Here is a 19,808-nt window from a genome sequence, read left to right as displayed (position 1 = left end):
TAAAGATAAGCTAGGTCAAAAAGGAAATGTGTATGGAAAACAGAGAAAACATTTATTTAGCTTCTGGTTTTATATTGTGACCTTGTTACTTTGAGTAGTTAGAGCAAAATCCTCTTTACCCTTTCTTCTCGATTAGTTAAGATGTGAATTGGTGTCAGTCCATGCACACTGGTTTCTAGTACGTGTAAATGCTGTATGATTGAGTTGATTCATCTGCTCAAATATACCCAAGAAAGCTGTGACTGCCTTTTAAGTACTCGTTTTGCATTTTCTTCTGAACAGCAGAATTTTCCGGAGATGTTTTGAATTCCTTTTTGTTGCTTCTTAGTCGAGGAAAGAGTTTTGTCCAGCTTTGAGTTCATGTCCTATAATCTAGCACCTACTGAATGGAACCTTTAAGTTGACTGAATCTCTCCTGGTTTTGAGGGTTATCTTCTAATGAAGGGTTCTCCTCCATGTTGAGAGCTGGCACATCTTTTTCACGTTGCCCAGTAGACTCACTCAGCTCCATTCTGTATCTAAAAACACAAGAAGTCTTTATGTGAACACTTCAGTATGAGCATAGAGGACAGGAAATCCTCTAAGTGGAAACTGCTGCTTTCATGAAGAATTTCCTACATTTTCTCTCAGTCAAGTTTTACAGGCTCACATCTGTAGAACCTCATCAGCCAGAACTGCTTAGGAACTCAAGTTGTCTGAAATCTTTCAGGTTAGAGTGCCTGCAGGATTACTGAGAAAACACATCACTACATGTGAGCATGCATGAGTTCTTAATGAGTAGGTTTAGCAGTAAATGTAAACAATGGCAGCAAACATTTCTAATTGATCTTGATGGTGGTGTGTTTTCCTTTCTGCCAGTGTGCAAAGCACAGACTGGAGATGCTGAAAGAGAAGGTGCTTTGGGGGCACAACACTCAGCTCTTCGGATAGCTGCATTTGGAAACACTTAAAGCATATTCTACACTGGAAATGGGAAAAAAAGCCACTTTGTGGTAGGGGAAATGCTGAAAACCCGAGATGGTCACAAGAGCTGCATCTCAGGTGTGGGGAATATGTGAACAGCAGAATACAGCCAGGCAGTACATTTTCCGTAGCTACCCTAAGTAACCAGTTGGTCCTTTTACCTTGGCCTTAACACAGACACCTGCAAAGGAGGGGGTTGTGGTTTTTTACTGTGACTTAGGTTTACAGGCTTTGTTGAAACAGCTAGGAAGTGAGCTTCTCCATCTTCCAGCTCTGTGCTCTTCTGTTGCTAGAGAGCCCTGTCTTGAAATAGTTCTTGCAGTCTCGCTACTCAGGAAATTTTCATGTGTAAGAATTCTGTTCCGTGGCAGCACAGCTGATTGCAAAGATGTGCTTAAATCAAATGTCTGTTCACTGACTTGTCAGAAAGGTCAGATCTATATAGACTACTTTGCTAGTTTCTGTACCTTTGACAATACTTTGCAAGCTGTGGAAAGCAGTTGCATGATGTAAGGCGTGGAAAGGTTTTTCTCTGTGTGGAGATGAGCTGATTTGTATATGTACTCTGGAAATATTCACAAAATTTTTAATTTATACAAATTTAGAAAAGTAAAGTTGTTCTAGCAAAAGGCAGTTTCAGAACAGTTATTCTTAGAAATTTTTGGAGTTAGGGCCCTAATTGGTAAGTATCCGTGACAGAGCCAATTCCTTAAAAAGAGGAATCTCATGCATCCTATTAACTGGCAGCCTATTTAAGTGTATTGGATCCTTCAAGGGCTTTAGTTTTGGATCTCTGCCAGTACCACTGTGAAAAAGAGATGCTACTTTTCAAGTTTTGTTTGTTTATTTCTAGAATTACCAGAGGGGAAACAGTCTATCTCCTGGCAGCCTGCAGACTTTGGATAGGAAATAGAGCTTGAAAATGCCACCTATCCCAGAGTGACTAGGAAGCTTATGGGCATCACTTTAAAGTAATAAACATCACAGTGATCTTTCAAATTATCACTTCAGTCACTTTATTTTATAGTTGTAATGCATGTTTTATTTCTCTCCCCCTCACTTAGTCTTGCATCTCAGTATTTTAAATTGGTAAATGGGATCAGCTTGATAATGCTAGGCCTGGTAACATGGCATGTGTGTCCAACAGAGTGGTGGTGTGGTTGATGCAGGAAATAAGGGAAGTTGATTAATATGAGTTGGGAATTTTATGATTTTTCAATTTGGTAAGATTATAAACTAAGCTAATAAAGGTAGATTTCTCTACTAGATGTTTATATACTGCATGGTTTTCTGATTAAGACATAATAGCTTCTGTTTTTATATTCTTAAGTAGATAAAAAAATCTAGGGAATGAATGGACTTCGAATTGACATTTCATTTAGGGGTTGTCAAGAAACCCCAATGTTTGTAATGAATTAATACAGACAGATTACCTTCTTAACTTGCACTATATAACATCTTTCCAACCTTGTGGAAATAATGATAGACTTACTCTTGGATCTGTGACTTTTGTTGGGAGACCAACCAATTTTAAGATGTTAAGTTGCTTAAGAAGCAGAAATAGGGATGGAGGGAAGTCCATCTGTATTTCTCTGCATTTGTGTTACTCATGTACTGTTGTATGTTACAAAACAAAAGATTCTGTTCTCATTTCTGTCTGAAAACAACTTTGGTATTACAGAAGTTCATCATGAATGCTTGGTGTAATCCTTGTATATGACAGAAAGAAGAGTAGTGTTGACAGCTGCTGACAAAGCAAAGGTGGAGGAGAGCAACATTAAGCTCTGAAAATATTTCTTCTCATGCTTCTTATTGTGAGCCTTACTGCAGTTTGTAGTAATGGTTGTCCTGCCGTATCAGTGTAACTTATTTTTTGTTCTCCTACAATTCCTTGCAATGTTTCTCTTTGAAACCAGGGAGTCAGATTTTCTACTGTAATGGTTTTTATACAGTTTTCCAGCACAGAGGTTAAGCTGCTGTAGAAGGAGGCTGAAAAAGTCCAGTGGATTCAGTGCGGTGAATTTGTCAGCACTGTGCTGGTGGTATCAGCCACAGTTTTGAGCACTACTGGTTTTAGAAACAAACCACTTCAAATGTGAGTCTGTTAATCCTTGTGAATATAGATGAGAATCATTGGAAGGACAGAAGACTAAGGTGGATTTTTAGAGATGATTAATGATGGAAGGAAAATAGGATCAGGTAACACCTCAGTTAAATAGCCAGATCCAGTAATGGAGCAAGGCTGGGAAAGCATCGTTAATAGCTATGCCATAAACTGGTGGCCAGAGGGGATGTCTTCAGTGTAAAAAGGTGCTAATGAAATTGTAGATCTCTCAGGCTTCTGTTAAATAGAAGGAAATTGAAGTAGATTGCAGTGCTGGCTTGCAGTTCTGACCCTGAAATGGTGGATATTATTCCAGTGCACAGTCTTGGATTTTATTGCAATAGCTGTGATTCGATTTAAAGCAAACACCTGTAATTATGGTGGTGTACTTCAGGAACAGTATTCTGGACTTTTAAAAATCTGAATGGTGAGAGATGCACAGTCTGTAGTGGGTGTGGACTTCTATTGGTAGCTGGATTTGACTAGGAGAGATTTAAACTGTAAAGTCCTTGGAAATAATTGAAATTATGGAACGTGTCATTTGGATTGTAGTCTGATTATTTAGTTTGCAGAATCAGTGCTGTTCTCAGAAAACTTTTTTCTGCCTAAAATTAAATCCTGCCAGCAAAGTTGGAAATCTAGCTTAAATATGTAGGTGTTCTAGCATATTTTTGCCAGAATTGCTTTGTTCTAGTCCCCCAATACCTTTTGGGGCCTGCCTTTCCCTGTCTCACTTCCCTATCTCTTTGCACCTGCTCCTCCCCCTTTCCAATTATTTGTAATATTTTTGTATGCTCTATTTCTAAAAGATGATATACAAATCAGTGTATTTACAGTTCAACAGATGAAGCTGTTATGAAGTTATGTTGATGTTTAAGTGACTTTTGGGTGCATCTGCCTCCTTGGGTGTGCACTGCAATGATCAGGCAGAGGACAGAGGCTGCTGTGAACACAGTGCAAGATGAAATGATCCCCTTTCAGCTGTCCTGCTCTTCTAATTAGCATTAAAAAGAAAAAAACTTAGCAGTTAACTGGTTTATCCTACTGGCAGTGTTGAGTTCTGGAAAAGAGAGCCCAGTCTCCTTGAAACATTAACTGAGAATTACTTTTTTTTTTTTTTAAAGATTGTAGGAATCTTTTATTTCTAATTCCCTTTTTATTCTAGATAAGTGATTTAGAAGTGCAAGATCTCTATGTGGCTATAATACAGAAAACTTTCAATTTCATTTTACAGATTATTTTGTGTTTCATTTGTGGTAAAGCTACCTCCATTTTATTATTCTGAATCTGACAGGAAACAAACTTCTCAAAATCTGGGTAAATAAACTGTATATTTATGTTACTGTAAATGCATCACAGATCTCAGATCTGTTGTCTTCTTAGTAACATGATCTCTCTGCTAATAAAAACTCCAAGATATAGTTCATAAAAGCTTTTTAAAACGCATTGTTATAAATAGCTGGGATTATATAATTTGGTAGCATGTTTATATATAACTTCAAATAGCCAGGATGCTTTTTTCCATATATAAAGCTAGTTATTTTTCAAATTGTGTTTGAAAGCAGGCTTTTTGCACTGTGGGCAGAAGTTGTATTTAATAGAATATACTCACTATTTTGTCTTTAAATGTGTTACCACTTAAATTAATGAAACATTTCTCAAGGTCACTTTTTTTTAGAGTGAAAGAAAGTGAAAACAAGTTCACAATTCTAATCAAGTGTTGTTTTCAACCAACACTTTGTAAACTGAGTAATAGCCCCCTCTTCTTTTTTCCTTTCTAAACTTCATAATCCTAGTTTTTATCATTTTCTCTCCACATGGAAATCTCTCCATCCACATGTAATTATTTCTGTGGCCTGTTTCTGGATCCCTTCTCTTTCTTCTGTAACTTTTAAAATAGGGTGGCCAGAACTCAAAACAGGTGAGATTACCTTAGATTAATATACCAGCATCATAATGTCATTTTTGTGGGCTTTTTCCATCATCGGTTATAAGCATGTTGGCATCCTATTTGGGGTTTTGACTGTACCTGTCCATAAAGCAGCTGTTCTAGTGAAGGTGTTGCCTGATTTCATTATGGTTAATTTCAAGTCCTGATATTTCTGCTTAAGAGAACTCATCCTGTTTTTATGGTGGGTTATAGGTCCTTTGCTGTTTAATTATGCATGAGCTCATGGTACTCATTTTCAGTATCTGTCTGCCTTCCTTTCTGAAGTCCTTTTCACATTCCTTACAGTTCATTTTCATTCGAAGATACTGGGTGGTACTTGAAAATTATGTCAGACTTTGTTGTCACTATTTATGCTTAAGTAGGCTTTCTTCAGGGTCTTCTGGTATAAATTCCCTATTCCTAACAATTTTTTTTGGGAAAAGTGTGCAAAAGTGCACAGGTTCTCTTTATGCGACATTTTCTTTGGCAGGTGAATAAACTCTGAACAAGTTCTTACTTGCTGATATGTCAGCTAGGATTGAGGATGAATAAGAATTCTTGTCTTGGCTGATTTTTTTTTAATAATAATGAAACCTAATTTTAATTTTTTTTTTAAATAATGCTTTTGTTTTGTCTTCTTTAACTGCAGCTGATTCAACAGGTACTCACTCTCTATACACAACATACAAGGACTATGAAATCATGTTCCATGTTTCTACGATGTTGCCATATACTCCAAACAACAAACAACAGGTAAGATGGGCTATGCCTATTTAGAAATTTTTCCTCCTCCTCAAAAGGAGATGAACTCTTGAGTATTTATGACAACTTTTATTTGTTACTAGCAAAAAGACACTTAAGGAATCAAAAGTGGCCATCTCTGTGTCAGGGAGATGAGCAAAGTAGATGACTGGTAGGTACATCACAGATTTTTCTCCATTGGACTATTTATTGGTTTTCTGTTTAATTATGCATTACTTTGATGTAAATAGTATGCAATGATGTCATTAGCACGTGTCAGAAGGACCACAGTGTACCTGATGATTTTCAATTATTTTAAACCTCCTACAGCTAAGTCAACTGCCCTTTAGGGATTGTGTTCAGCAAATTCTAATATGCACAGAGATAATGAGTGGGTGGGCCAGTGCCCTACCCAAGAATACATGAGTCAAAATCCTTCTATCAAGATCCTTTATTTCCCCTTTTTTTTTTTTTAACTGTGTTATACTATTTAGGCTGAACTCCTTTGTCACACTGAAGTACCTGCTGTTGTTAAACACTAATCCATATTGTTTTGTATGATGGATATGCATTTTATTCTAGGAATGATGCTTTGTACTTCTGCAACTAAAATAGAGATTTTCATTTTACAATAAAAGCTAACATAGAATTCTTTTTAGTTTGCTTTTGTACACTAAATGTTCTACTGTTTTGTAGCTTACCTTCTCTTGTACTGTAGTCTTGTATTTACTGAAAGAAGCCTACCGGGACATTATTTGTAGTGTGTCTTAAGGACAATGACAGCTATTTTCAACTTGAAATAGAACCTACCATTGGCTTGTAAAAATGTGTGAAATGGGGGATGTTTTCCTGCTTCCATGTATCACTGATTACTCTCGATACTAACAGAATTTGTTGTTTTTCCCCTTTGTTTAGCTTATAAGTTTCCCTTTTAAGTTCACCATCTATGCTACATATAAAAATGAAATTCTTATGAAAACAACCATGCCTGAAATTTGTTAACTAATTTATTAACTAATTCTGGTACTTGTTATATATATCCTCAGTTGTTCAATTTTCAGCTTGAAGTATCACTTGGGGAAAGAAATTGAGCAATAGTAGTTTATAATATTGAGAAGTAAATAATTGGAAATTTATGTAAAGTCTGTGTTTTAACCTATGGGGTTTTTTTTCCATTTTCTTTTTTTTTTCCCATTAAAGCTTCTGAGAAAACGACATATTGGAAATGATATTGTGACAATAGTTTTCCAGGAGCCTGGAGCACAACCATTCAGCCCAAAGAACATTCGATCCCACTTCCAGCACGTCTTTGTCATCGTGAGAGTGCACAGTCCCTGCACTGACAGTGTTTGTTACAGGTAACTGTTGCTGGATTCGCTGAAAACATGGAATTGGAGTGCAAAGGCAGCTGGCATTCTTCTCTGAAATTCTCAGTAGGGAAACGTAGTGAAAGATGAGGGGCAGGGAGGTTTTGAGTCATGTGCATTTCAAACACTTTTAGTAAGTAAATAGACACATACAGACATGTAAATGAAACACGCCCAGTGAGGAGACTGCTACTGTCAGATGTGAGCGCACACACGTGCGTATCAAGCACTTGGAGATTATTTTAAAATTGCCTTCTCACTTCCTTTTCTTCATTAAGAATATGCTAGAAGAATATTTTTACATTGAAAGAAATAGAACAAAGGAAAAAAAACACTCCAGTTTTTGCTCAATTAATTTGGTTATCTGAGGTTATGCTCCATTTTTGAAATTAAGACAGTTAAAAAGTGTGACTTAGCCTTTCAGGAAGAAGCTAAGCTCTCTGAAATATCTTCATGTCTTATGTCAGTCCAACACAGAAATGACAGAGGATTGTGCAGGAAAAAATCAAGTCTTAATGTGACTTTAAAGTCAATATGATTAAAATAGAAAATGGTAATTGATAGTAACATATAATAAAGAATTGCAAGAGGAGATTCCTACTAGTAGAATTTTTAAACTAAGTTGCAAGCATATAGAAATAATGTTTTTGAGTTACACTTCTTTTTACTATCAGTGAAAGTTCTTACCTTTGTTATATAGTGAACTCTTAAGGTATTTTCATTTTTTAATGTTGACTGATCTCAGAAAACTTCTATAAAGCCTTTTAACTTAAGATATGAAATGTCAGAGCAATGGATTTAGAGCATGTATCTTGAAATGAGGTAGCCTTAGAATTACCTTGTTTTTACTGAAATACAAATATTCACGTAAGTATTTTATTAAGGCAAGTGCTTATTTAGAGAAAAATCTAAGACTGCAGTGTCTGAGTTGGTGTATTCATTGTTTTCAAGTACATATAGAAGGTTTAAAGGCTTTTCTCTCCTCAGAAGTTTTTGGTGAAGTTCACAGAGCATTTCTGAAATTGATGCTGAGCTTTGTACATGTATTAACTCTCCTGGACTAGGAATGTTTGTGTTGATACTCATTTTCAGGCAGCTTATTGAAATACTCAACTGTTGCATAATTTATGTGAACACAGCTTGTTCTTAAACTCTTAGACATATGTTTCAGGCCTTATCCTTATCCCCAAAAATGATTTTGAAGCAAAGGGAAGGTACGAAATGCATCCACAAGGGCTGCAGATGCATTTTACACTTGAATTACATATTAAAACATAGATCTGCTTTGGTCTGTTACTTCAAGTAATATGACTGCATATATTTCTTCCTTTTAAAAGGCATGGGAAAGATTTATGCTTGCTAAACTGTAATAAATTTAAGTATCTGAGTGTTCTGTTTTTGACCTTCAGACTCCTGAATCACCTAATTTTTCAAGTGTTTACAACTACAAGGGCTGGAACCTCACTGGTTACTTAATAGTAATTTTGGCTTAGTGTTGGTACAGGCTCAAATTTTAAGGGGAGGGGAAACAAGTAGGAAGAATAGTTGGGAGAATGTCAGTGTTCATTTTGATACACAAGACGACCAGAACATTGTATGTTCTCTGTACTGTCTTTAAGATTGAAATATTTTCGTTTTCTGTCCTCTCAGTGCAAACCCTTGATTTAAATTTGTAGAATTCTATTATGAAAAGTTTTTCTAGGAAACTTTTCAAAGTAAGTTTGACCTCTTTTTCACTGAATTATTTGGAACAGTTTCATGGATTCGTAATTCTAGACAAAACAGGAAACCATATAGCATAAAAACGTACTGGAATTTATGTTTAAAAACTACATAAAAGGAATAAAGTCAAGCACTGTCTTGGCGAGCGATTCTCCCTCCCAGCTAAGATAAACAATATTTCAAAAGTCTGGCATCTCTGAGCATTGCTCACTTTCTGAAAACTTCTCTAGCATGTGTTAAAGATTGAATTCTTATCCCTGTGATCCATGACATTGAAAACTGAACCAAACAAAATCTTACTGGTAGTTTCTGGTCAGTTTTCATTGCATCCAGTAATTGTGTTTAACACTTAGGTTTCCATTTCTTAGTAACAGACCCTTCAGGACCACTAAAGATGAGTCAGATAGTTGCTTCATGAGCACCCCCTGTTGCATACTTTGAGATATACTGGCATGTATTTGGAGGAAATATGACAGTAATGACATCTTTCAATATCAGTTGCCAGAATATATAATAATTAAAAAATCAAGCAAACAAACAAAAAAAAACCAAAGGAAAAAATGCCCCAAGCAACTCAGAACAGCAAAAGCAAAACAAACGAACAAAATACCCTACCACTCAAAACCAGAAGATATGGTTATAGATTGAGTGACTTAATTTTTATTTTTGGTGTTCCTATATGCCCCCCTCAAAAGATTTACTCTGAAATCTCAGTTACTGATTTTTTGGGGGAATTTCTCTGATTATGTTTAAGAATTCAGATAAAATCAAAACGTGAAAATTATACCAGCCAGTGTTCTAAGTGAAACACCACATACTTTTCTAATGTGATCAAGTTTTATCCTATGCTTCTTTATTTCCATTACCATGGTATTTTGGCCAAAGTTAGTTAATGCTTTCTCAGATCTAGTTACGGATATGTGGTAAATTCTATTTGAACTGTTGGAACATTTCTTGTCACAAAACTATCGAAGTAGAGTTGTCAGTCTCTTAGGACAGGTTGCCAAGTGAATGATACTGGATTGGAATGTCAAATCTTCAGTGGTTCCAAACAACTCGCATCTGATCTATATTAAAAGAGAATTGGCAATTGAGAATAGCTAAGCTGGCCCCTGTTGCCTAAGGCAGTCTTATTCTTGGTCCATCACTTGGTACAGAAACTAAAAGGAAGCGTTGAAAAACAAAGTATCTGTTTCTGCTGTGTATCTGAACTTTTCAGGAGTTTATTTCTGGTATTTTTGGAGTAGTCTTCTATCAAGGGTATGCAATATCAGCTAGTGAGGTTTTTCAGTCCAGAAATGTAAAACTTAAACAGTAGTGGGATGTATACATGCATTCAGACACCAGATGATTTTCACAGCAGAACTGGCCTTGTGAGATGACTTCATTGCCTTTATCTTTTTAATGTGTTCATTTAAACTCTATTTCTAGTCTTGATCGTACACTTGGCATTACTTTCAGATGAGCCTTTCAGCATTAAGTAGCTAAATTCTAAGCTAGCCTTTTAAATAGTGTGAGTTAGAAAGTTTCTTTTTATACCAAAACCAAACAAAATTCAGAACTGCCATACATGAGGGATTACTTTATAAAAAAAAAACCCTACAGTTTTGTACTTGAAGCTCTTTTTAAGCTGTGGTACTGGGAACGACTCAAAAATGCATATATGCAAAAAAGTGGCCTTCTGTTTCTACAGCAAGGGGGGCATAGTCTCCACTCTGTCAACATTAATATGTAAATTTAGGCATATTGCTGAGAAAAAAAAGAGAAAATTTGAGGGAATGTATTGTCTGTAAACAAAAACTGCTGAATTTGCCTAGAGTGAAACACTGTGTTTCTTCCTTATTCTTTTATTTCATTTAGTGTTGCTGTGACAAGATCCAGAGATGTACCATCCTTTGGCCCACCTATTCCAAAAGGTGTGACATTTCCTAAATCAAATGTGTTCAGGGACTTCTTACTAGCCAAAGTCATCAATGCAGAGAATGCTGCTCATAAATCAGAAAAGTTCCGTGCGATGGCCACCAGGACCCGGCAAGAGTACTTGAAAGACTTGGCAGAGAAGAATGTCACCAACACACCCATTGACCCTTCCGGCAAGTTCCCCTTCATCTCGCTTGCTTCAAAAAAGAAGGAAAAGTCCAAGCCTTATCCAGGAGCAGAGATCTATAGTTCTGGTGCTATTGTCTGGAGTGTCCATGCAAAAGACTACAGCAAGGGTATGGAAATAGACTGTCTTCTAGGCATCTCTAATGAGTTTGTAGTCCTCATTGAACAGGACACAAAAAGCGTGGTGTTCAATTGCTCCTGTCGAGATGTGATAGGGTGGACTTCAACGGACACAAATATCAAAATATTCTATGAGAGAGGTGAATGTGTTTCTTTGGAGAGCTTCATCAGCAACATTGATGACATCAAAGAGATCGTCAAGAGGCTGGAGGTTAGAATGTGTTCTCTTGTTTGGTTCCCCTTCTTTGCTCTCTCCTCTCACCCCTTGGCCAAGTTAAACTTCAATTTAAATAATGCCTGGGATTCCTAAAACTGTTTCAATTGTTTATAATGAAATTTTTAAGGACTTCCCTGCTTTTATTTCTTGAACTTCAATATTGCTTTCATTTTTATCAGATATCAGCCAGCCTCAGCTGGTTGTGTGTGTGTGTGAAAAATGTATTAATACATTAAAAAGACCAGGTCCTTCAGATGCATAAGTTGCTCCCACACAACAAATACAGAAGAGTCATGTTATTTCTTCTTGTTTTCCTTCCCTTTCCCTGTTTTATAGGCTTGCTGTATCTTGTTTCAAATGAATGTGCAATATCTTTGAGACTGACTTATTATGTTGCCAGCAGGGTGCAGTCCCAATCCCCACCGCAACCTTCAGATATTCTCTGAATGTGTGTGATAAACTAAAAATGCAGTGAATCATGGTATCTCCCTATAAAACATCTGTCTGTGCTCATTTTATATTCAATTAAGTTATGAAAGAATGCGCTACATTTCACTGTTTTTTCCTGTAATATCACCACTGTAGTTGTGTAACAACCAGAGAAAAAGGAAATCTAGGCCCTATTAAATTGCTCTTGATGGTATTCATGCTCATGGTACATGGAAGAGTTGGCCAGTTTACTGTGCTTAGTAGCTGCACGCTACCACATTCAGACTGAAAAGTAATTTTGCAGTTTCCTGAAACAGCCAGAAATGGAGAATAGTTTTTGGTTACTAAAGTGTAAAAGACAGAGATGCTTGTGTAACTCCATGTGTTTTTCTGTTGTGTGCTGCCATGTATCTTCTAAAATTCCTGTGGTTGCAGTAAAAATTCCAAGGCAGAGCTTGAGTAACCAGATTCTACTGAAAATATTGGTTTGAGCAACAAGACCTATTTCAGCTGATTACGTACCTAGGACTGCAGTATATATCCCTTGATCATGTCCCACCATTATCCTTGGGAGTTGGTTGATTGTTCAAAAATGGAGCCCCCATAACCTCTCTTAGCCCTGGAGGTGTCTCAATACATTAAATGCTGTCTTCATTCCAATTCCCAGCTTGTGACCAAGGGCTGTGAAACGGTGGAGATGACTCTGCGCAGGAATGGCCTGGGCCAGCTGGGTTTCCACGTGAACTATGAGGGCATTGTGGCAGACGTGGAGCCCTACGGCTACGCGTGGCAGGCAGGGCTGCGCCAGGGCAGCCGCCTGGTGGAGATCTGCAAGGTGGCCGTGGCCACCCTGAGCCACGAGCAAATGATTGATCTGCTCAGGACATCGGTCACAGTGAAGGTCGTCATTGTCCCTCCATATGAGGATTGCACACCACGGAGGTATTGTGCAGTAGCTCTGAAATTGTATCTTGTTTTGTGGGAAGAACCATCACAGAGTGTTAGCCTCTAAAAAAACATGGTATAATTATGATACACCATCCAGTATTTTCAGGTTGGAAGAGGAGAGCAGGAAAAACTGCCCATATTCCGTCTCCATGCCCCCCAAATATTCATTGAATACCATGTGTGAAGAAGTTCATGTAACCATGGAATTTAACATGGAATTCAAACAACTTTTTTGTCATAATTGTGTGTTTAGGATGCATCAAAATTGATCGTACATGTTCCTGCCTGCTGTCCCATTTGTTGGTAGTTTATAATGCCTGTGGATATAATTCTTGGAAGCTAGGAATAGACTTACATGCTTCTATTTTCACAATAAGCAAGGCTGTAAATGATAAGGGTTTATCAAAGGTATGGATCTGGCTGGAGAAATTGCTGCAAATGGTAATTCTTTTTTACTCCAGAAATCCTGTTGCATCTCTCTCACTTCCCCTCTGTATTAAGCCTGAAGCTCATGTCAATTATAGTGCTGTTTTTATAGTTTAAAAATGTTGCTTGATCAGAAATAAGCAGTAATGTGTGGTTTTTTTCTTAAACTGGACATTAAGTCCCTCCATCTTTCCTGAATTCACACTAAAGCTTTTATAATTTTTATGAACTCAGCGTTGTCTGTAGCCTTCAGCCACATCACCAAGTTTAATCCCCACATTCCTGACATCCTATATTCGTATCCTAGAAATGCTGCTATATGATTAAAATTGGATGATGTTTAATAGAACAAATTTGCCTGCAGGCTAGCTGAAGGCTTCTGATAGGTTTGCCGAGAAGCAAGTACAGTTACTAAAATTCAGAGGGTTCCTTGGAGTGAGAAATCGAGAGAGCATTTTGCACTGCTGTTTTTTAATCAGTCAATACCTTTGTAGGGGTATATGCTAAATCTTTGCATACTTAAAACTGGAGCTGAACTTTAACACATTTATTATATTGAGATGAAATCATGTTTCTGAGAAAAGACCTGGTACTTGTATAAGAGAAAAATCTGTGTTTGTTTTTACTGTAAGCAACATGAACTCCTTTTGTAAATGCTAGGAAAAGAGGAGCAGAGAGAAAAGGAGTTTTATTTGTCCTTTAGTTGTCAGTGGAAAATTGAATACATGTCAGGGATTAAAATGAGCAGTGGCATAAGGTCACTCATGAGGTATTTGGAAAGCTTTTGTGCAGTATTTAGCAGCCCGAGCAAATGGAAAGTTTAGCTGCAATCATCGTGAAAGGATTAGAGCAGAAAAATCAGTGTGGAAAGCACAGATCCTATTATTTCTGAACTAAATTAAGTACAGCCAAAACCAGGCTTACTTTTAGCGTATCCAAACCCATAACAGTAAGAGAAATGACTGCACTTTTTGAAATACTGTACTCAGTATCAGAGTTTTGTTGTTGCCTTGTAGTGAGCAAATGTTCATGGTGGGTTATTGCTAGTTATAAAATTCCATAAAGCAACTCTTGATCCCCCCATTTGCTCTATCCAGAATCATAAAGGTTCAAGAACTGTGTCTTGAATTTGTAGCTATCCTACATCTATTACTAGAGACTACAGTTAAATATTTGCACAAAGCGGTTTTTCTTTTGGCAGTCAGTTTTCTGCAGTCGGAGTCCTTTTGTTGTGTCCTCTGGAGGTCACTGAGTATTTCTACTACAGTAACTTCTGCAGACCTTAACTAAAATGAAGATCTGTTCTGCTTGGAATACTACATTCCTATGGGAAGCAGTCCCTATTCTAAGAAATTGATTGGCATGAAGCTGGAGGAAGATCAGGGTGCAGTTAGATAAGCTAACTTGGCAACAGGCACATGTACAAGGTCAGTAGGAGATGCAAAAATATATCCAAAGACCCCAATTCATGTTCTCATGCCCTACGCAGAGGAAGGCCTTGTTATGGTTCAATCTCTACTAAACCATGGTTATTAAAACACTGCCACTGAACTCATTTAGTGGACTGATTGCTGACCGTGAAGCTAAGGACACAGCATCAAGAGGAAATTGTGCATTCCTGCTTGTTAAACTGTAATTACATTGGGGGTAAAAAAAGAGAAACCCAAACTAAGTACATAAACACTAGGGAAAGAACAGCAGAGAATAAAATACGAAGAGAAAAGAAAAAATGAAGGCTATCAATACTGTAGTTCAGTCAGGAGTGGCCTTATTTCCTGATCATCCTTGTCTACCATGCAGTGGATCACATCAGAGTGGCCTGGGAGACTTTCAGATGAACTACATGCGCTTCAGAAGCTCACCTTGTGCCTTCCAACTGATGATTTAATTTAGACATCAAGACTAGAAGGTAGACCAAAGTAAAACCACAAAATGAGTATATTGTGGGCAGCAAGACCTCAGCACTGACTGTTTCACTTTGTCTGTTCCTGTTAGACTCCACAACTTGCTTATGTCAGTGTAGCCAGATAACAAGTTCTGTCTTGATTTTTGTTTTTGCAGGGAAGAGGTACTGATATTTCTCACCCCAATGGTGTAATTGCTTAGAGGAAGAGCTTTGGGTTCAAAGTTTTGCACTGATTTTTTATTTTTCTTTGCTTTAGAGAGTGATGTATGTTGATAAAGTAATCATGATTAAAAATATTCACTTAGTATTCACTCAGAGATATGTACATTTGTCAAGAGAAATGCCAAAATTATCCTTTCTGAAGCTGAAGATCACATCTTGTTTCCAAATACGTCATTGTACGCAGAAGTTTGCCTTGCTTCTTATGTAGACTGCATTAGCTTATGCCCTGTTCTAGTCCAATCTTTATGCTGTGCTATTCCCCAGAAAGCAATGGGCAGCTTTTGGGTTTGGCATCTACAGTTTCTAGCAAGTCTTTTCACAATGTGCAGATTTATCAACCAAGGCACTCCAAAGCCAAAGATGTTTATAGTTAGTACCTTATTTCATGTGACTCTTGTCTTTTAATGTCTGTGCATCAGAAAAAGGTATGTCTCAAAAAGACCAAACATTTCAGGTCTTATTTGTCTGGGTGCAGGTAAGTTCTAAAGCCCATGGTTTTTTAAATTAAGAAGGGGAGATACCCTTCTAAGATATCTTTTTAGCTTTTATAGCCCAGTAATTAGATGAAGAGTATCAGCTTGACCAGCTGGAATGCTGCAATGGATGGCTATAAACTCTTCTGAAGGGATAGACAAGGAGAGGCATTGGGTTACGAAGTGTTTGATTGTCTAGGGCTTAATGATGGTGACAACAGGGTTGTTAGCGGGTAAGAATCAGGGGCAAGGCCAACAAGGCAGATTCCATGGTAGTCTGTTGTGGATCACTCTCCAGGACGAAGAGACAGACTCTCACCATCACCAGTCCTTTTTCTTGCGTGGGCCTTCTAAAATTTGTTAAATACATGTTTCTAAAAAGAAAAATCTCATACTTTCATATAATTGATTCAGCTTCTGTCTTCAGATTTCTCTTATTGTGAACAGGATATATTTTTTAAAATTTTTTATAGCTGCATATTACATTTCTTCATTTCCAGGAGTTCTTCAGAAAACTACCGTATGCCAGTGATGGAGTACAAAGTGAATGAAGGAATGTCATATGAATTCAAATTTCCCTTCAGAAATAATAATAAATGGCAGCGAAATGCGAGCAAAGGACAGGGACCTCATGTGGCTCAAGGACCATCTCAAATCCAAAGTCCAGTACCATCTAGGATTAGCTCTGGAAAAGGAGAAGGAAAAATGCCACCCACAGAACGAGCCAACATTCCCCGAAGCATCTCTAGTGACGGGCGCCCGTTGGAGAGCCGGAGGTATGTGTCTTCTTCACAAATGGCTTTTCATTGCTGCTCTGAATCTTGCCTGGAAAAATACACAGGAGTTTTATCTAAGTATCTGAAGACTGCTTTTAATCATGGCTTTCATTAGGCAAAAGACAGCATGACTATGAGTGAAACAGTAGCCAAAAGGAAATACCTTTCCTGGCATGATTAACCACAGAACGAAGTATTCTGGGATGCCTCCCTGTGTTGGATGGTATTCTGAAACTGCTGTATTGTTATTTAAGTTTTAAATGAGTTACAGTCAAAGTTTTAGAGCTAAATGTTCATGAACAACTGCATTTTGAAAAAGTAAATCAGAAATTTATCTTGTTCATAGGCTTGGTGGAATCGCCTAAAGCACCCAAGGCAGAAATAGTATCCGACACAGTTTTTAGCAGGAGAATTCTGACTAGTACAGAAAGCAAATTTATCTGATTAGGAAGTGCTTAGACATTTTAGGCTAGAGGAGAAATTGTTCTAAGGGTGGTTTGGGGTTTTTTGTTATTTTGAGTTCTTTAAACAAGAAGGTGATTATTAAGATAAAAGTATCAGGTCCACCACATCACAGTATTTTCATTCTTTCTTGGAAAAATATTTGATAGCGTTTGAATGAACACTCATTGTTTTGATTATTTATACAAATCTGTCTCTGCATCTGCAGTGAGATCTGTGGAGGGGAACAAGTTAATAGCTTGTATTTCTTATTTTGGACAATTCCTTAGGGGAAAAAAAGCTTTAGATAGTTTCTGATCATCTTTATGTGGATGAAAAATATGAAGCAGTGGCAATAAGATGCATATTGTAGAAAATGTAAAAGAGTTTTAATGAAACAACTTAAAATCTTTTTCACGTCCTGAAGAACTGGGGATGAAAAAACATGTTCAAAGATGGTACAGCCAAGACCAAGAAACCACCAAGGTGAAATTGAAACTCCTGTGTTGGATTCCTTGTTTCAAATTACAATGGTTGCTAAGGACTTAATTTTCTTACTTTCTTTTGCTTAAATATATACTTTAAAAGCTCCCATCTGTGGGAGTTGGAAAAAAAATTCACAACACTGAAGGCACTAATAATTTCACAGACAACCTGACTAGATTATCTGTTAAAACAAGTTGCAGAAGCCAGTGAAATGCTGGACTTGTCTCTCTGATGATATATTTAGACCAACATAAAAATTGCATCAGGCCGTATCTGCCTGTTAGAGTTGAAGACAGGCAGATGCTGAACTGGAAGGAATAGCAGCTGAGCTGATGGGGTTTTCTGCTCTCTCCAGTGCTGTACAATCTCCTTATGTCATTCAGAAGGCATAGTAATATCTGGGAAAAGCTTAAGGCAGTGACAGAGCATCAGATTCTGTTGAGTTGCTGGTTTTTTCAGACACTTCCATCTCATCATGGTATTAACCAGAGAGCTTAGGTGGAGTCTCAGGTTGGCTGGTGTCGAAGAGCGAGCCTTTGGCTGTCTGGAGAGAGGGGTATTAACAACTATGTGTTCCTTGTGTGTAAAGTGGTATGCAGGCATCACACACCTAAGGCATTCAAGATTTATCCAGTCTCTAGAGGCTTCGAGAGGGGTGTTATGACCTGATAAATGTTTGCAAAGTGAAAGTTACATATTCTTAGTCAGTATTTGTTTTCAAAAAGTGAAACTTTGACTTTTCATTTTCTTCATTTTCAGGGCATGTAGCTGGTTTTTTTTTTTTTCTTCTCTAAGCATTCTTTTAGTGTTCTTTTTATTATTATTCAAAAAGGGTTCTTCTATTGGATCTTTCACCCTTAAAAGTATAATATCAAAGTAGCTTTTAAATTTCACTGGGAATTTTTCCAGATGCCTGAAAAATGTCTTTTCTCATCTTTCTGGTCTGCTAAACATGTTAGTCTTGGGTGAATCAAGTTTAAATATATCATCAGTTGCATACGGTTAATTGTGGAAATGCTCACATCTTTTTACCGGCTAGGCTCGTAGTTCAATGCCTTGGAAAGCCTCGGGCAGCCTAGAGAGGTAGCACGGGCAATCCGGCATTTCAGTAGCTCTGAAAGCGCCAAATGGTAGCTGCAAAGCTGATACCACCAGCAGAAGCAAAGAGGGAGAAATATAGCCTTCGGTTTGCCGAATTCCTGCAATTAGAAGAAGCTTTCAAACAGAGACAGACACACAGATGTTCGCAGAAGGATTGCAAAGCCAAAGAGGGTGGGCCCACTCTCGGGTCCTTCTTTTATTCGGAGAAGGGGAAAGGGGAGGACTGGGGGCAGACCAGGGGTGACCGGCCAATCAGACCCTGCTAAAGAGTTTGAGTTACATTTGGTTTTGCCCGTGCTTGGAACAAAGGAGCACATGGCAGAGGCAAGTCCTGGCTTGTCTTGGGGAGGGGGAAGGGAAGCTCGGAACAGGCAGCAGCAGCTAATGTCTTTCCAGTTAGTGAAGAAATACATTTTTGTAATTTTAAAGAAATACTGGAGGGAGAAAAACCCCAACAATAAGCTCACTGCAAGACTTGTTTGTCTTTTCTCTACATGGTAAAAGAAAGCTTTGTTTTTCAGGAAGCTCAGATACTTCTTATTGTGTAAAGTCTTAAAATCAACAAAGATGGGATTTTCATGGCCCTCTTAACTACTGTCTAATTTAGTGTTTCACCACTAGCTTTCATATTTACCCTAAAGAACACTGAGGGGGAGGTGCTGGAATCTGTGCATGTTTTTGGTGCAGGCAGCAGTGATGGTGCTCTGCTGTGCTTTACTCCCTTTAGCCCATTTAAATATGTTAGAAATAAATAAAATCTGCATTGCCAGTCTTGAGAACAGGAGGATTTCACTTCATATTCATCAAAACATCGTCTCCCCATGGAGGCTGCTATTGTAAGCGGGAGAGTAAGTTGCTTGACAATCCCTCATTCTGAGAAGGCAGACAAATGCCCAGTCCTGTGTCTAACCAACAGAGTACTTAAATTTTCTTTATTTGGATTGCCTTTATATATCCAACTTCTTAGCTTATTCTCCCTGGTTTTCACAGTATCCTGGATCCTTGAATGTAGCCATTATTGATGTGGGTGGGTATTTGTAGGCAGGAAAAACAACCCAAAACTTTATAAATCTTAAAATAAATCTCTAATGTTACTGCAATATTAAGACTGAAAAATCTAATAATACAAATTTAATAAATCCCACGTTACATGTTATTTCACTATATTAATTAATCCACATGGGATACTATATAGCCTATAACCCAGAATGAATATCAGAAGGATATGTTAAGGAAAAAAACAAAAAAAAACAATAAACCACATACGTGTGAAGTAAACCAGAGCTAATGTTATTGGAGAACATGTAATCATAGAGCTTGTTTTTTTTTT

The 19,808-nt window shown here is 37.6% G+C and overlaps 1 protein-coding gene across 7 annotated transcripts in view; it reads left to right on the top strand.

The window, feature by feature from the left end:
- The window catches only part of SIPA1L1 (signal induced proliferation associated 1 like 1), a 206,277-nt gene that overhangs the window by 151,365 nt on the left and 35,104 nt on the right, over positions 1–19,808 (top strand). For all 7 annotated transcript variants that reach the window (XM_042048147.1, XM_042048146.1, XM_042048142.1 and 4 more), the window contains 5 exons: positions 5,647–5,750; positions 6,939–7,096; positions 10,688–11,264; positions 12,367–12,641; positions 16,175–16,450. In XM_042048147.1, the coding sequence (XP_041904081.1) occupies positions 5,647–5,750; positions 6,939–7,096; positions 10,688–11,264; positions 12,367–12,641; positions 16,175–16,450 (1,390 nt within the window). The remainder of the gene's footprint in view (positions 1–5,646; positions 5,751–6,938; positions 7,097–10,687; positions 11,265–12,366; positions 12,642–16,174; positions 16,451–19,808) is intronic.

The sequence above is a fragment of the Corvus kubaryi genome, unplaced genomic scaffold (assembly GCF_017639235.1).
Source record: "Corvus kubaryi isolate FWS band 111438036 unplaced genomic scaffold, C.kubaryi_AGA036_p1.0 66, whole genome shotgun sequence".
Lineage (NCBI taxonomy): Eukaryota > Metazoa > Chordata > Aves > Passeriformes > Corvidae > Corvus > Corvus kubaryi.
The sequence above is the reverse complement of the archived record's forward strand: the minus strand, read 5'-3'. Positions and strand labels throughout refer to the sequence as shown.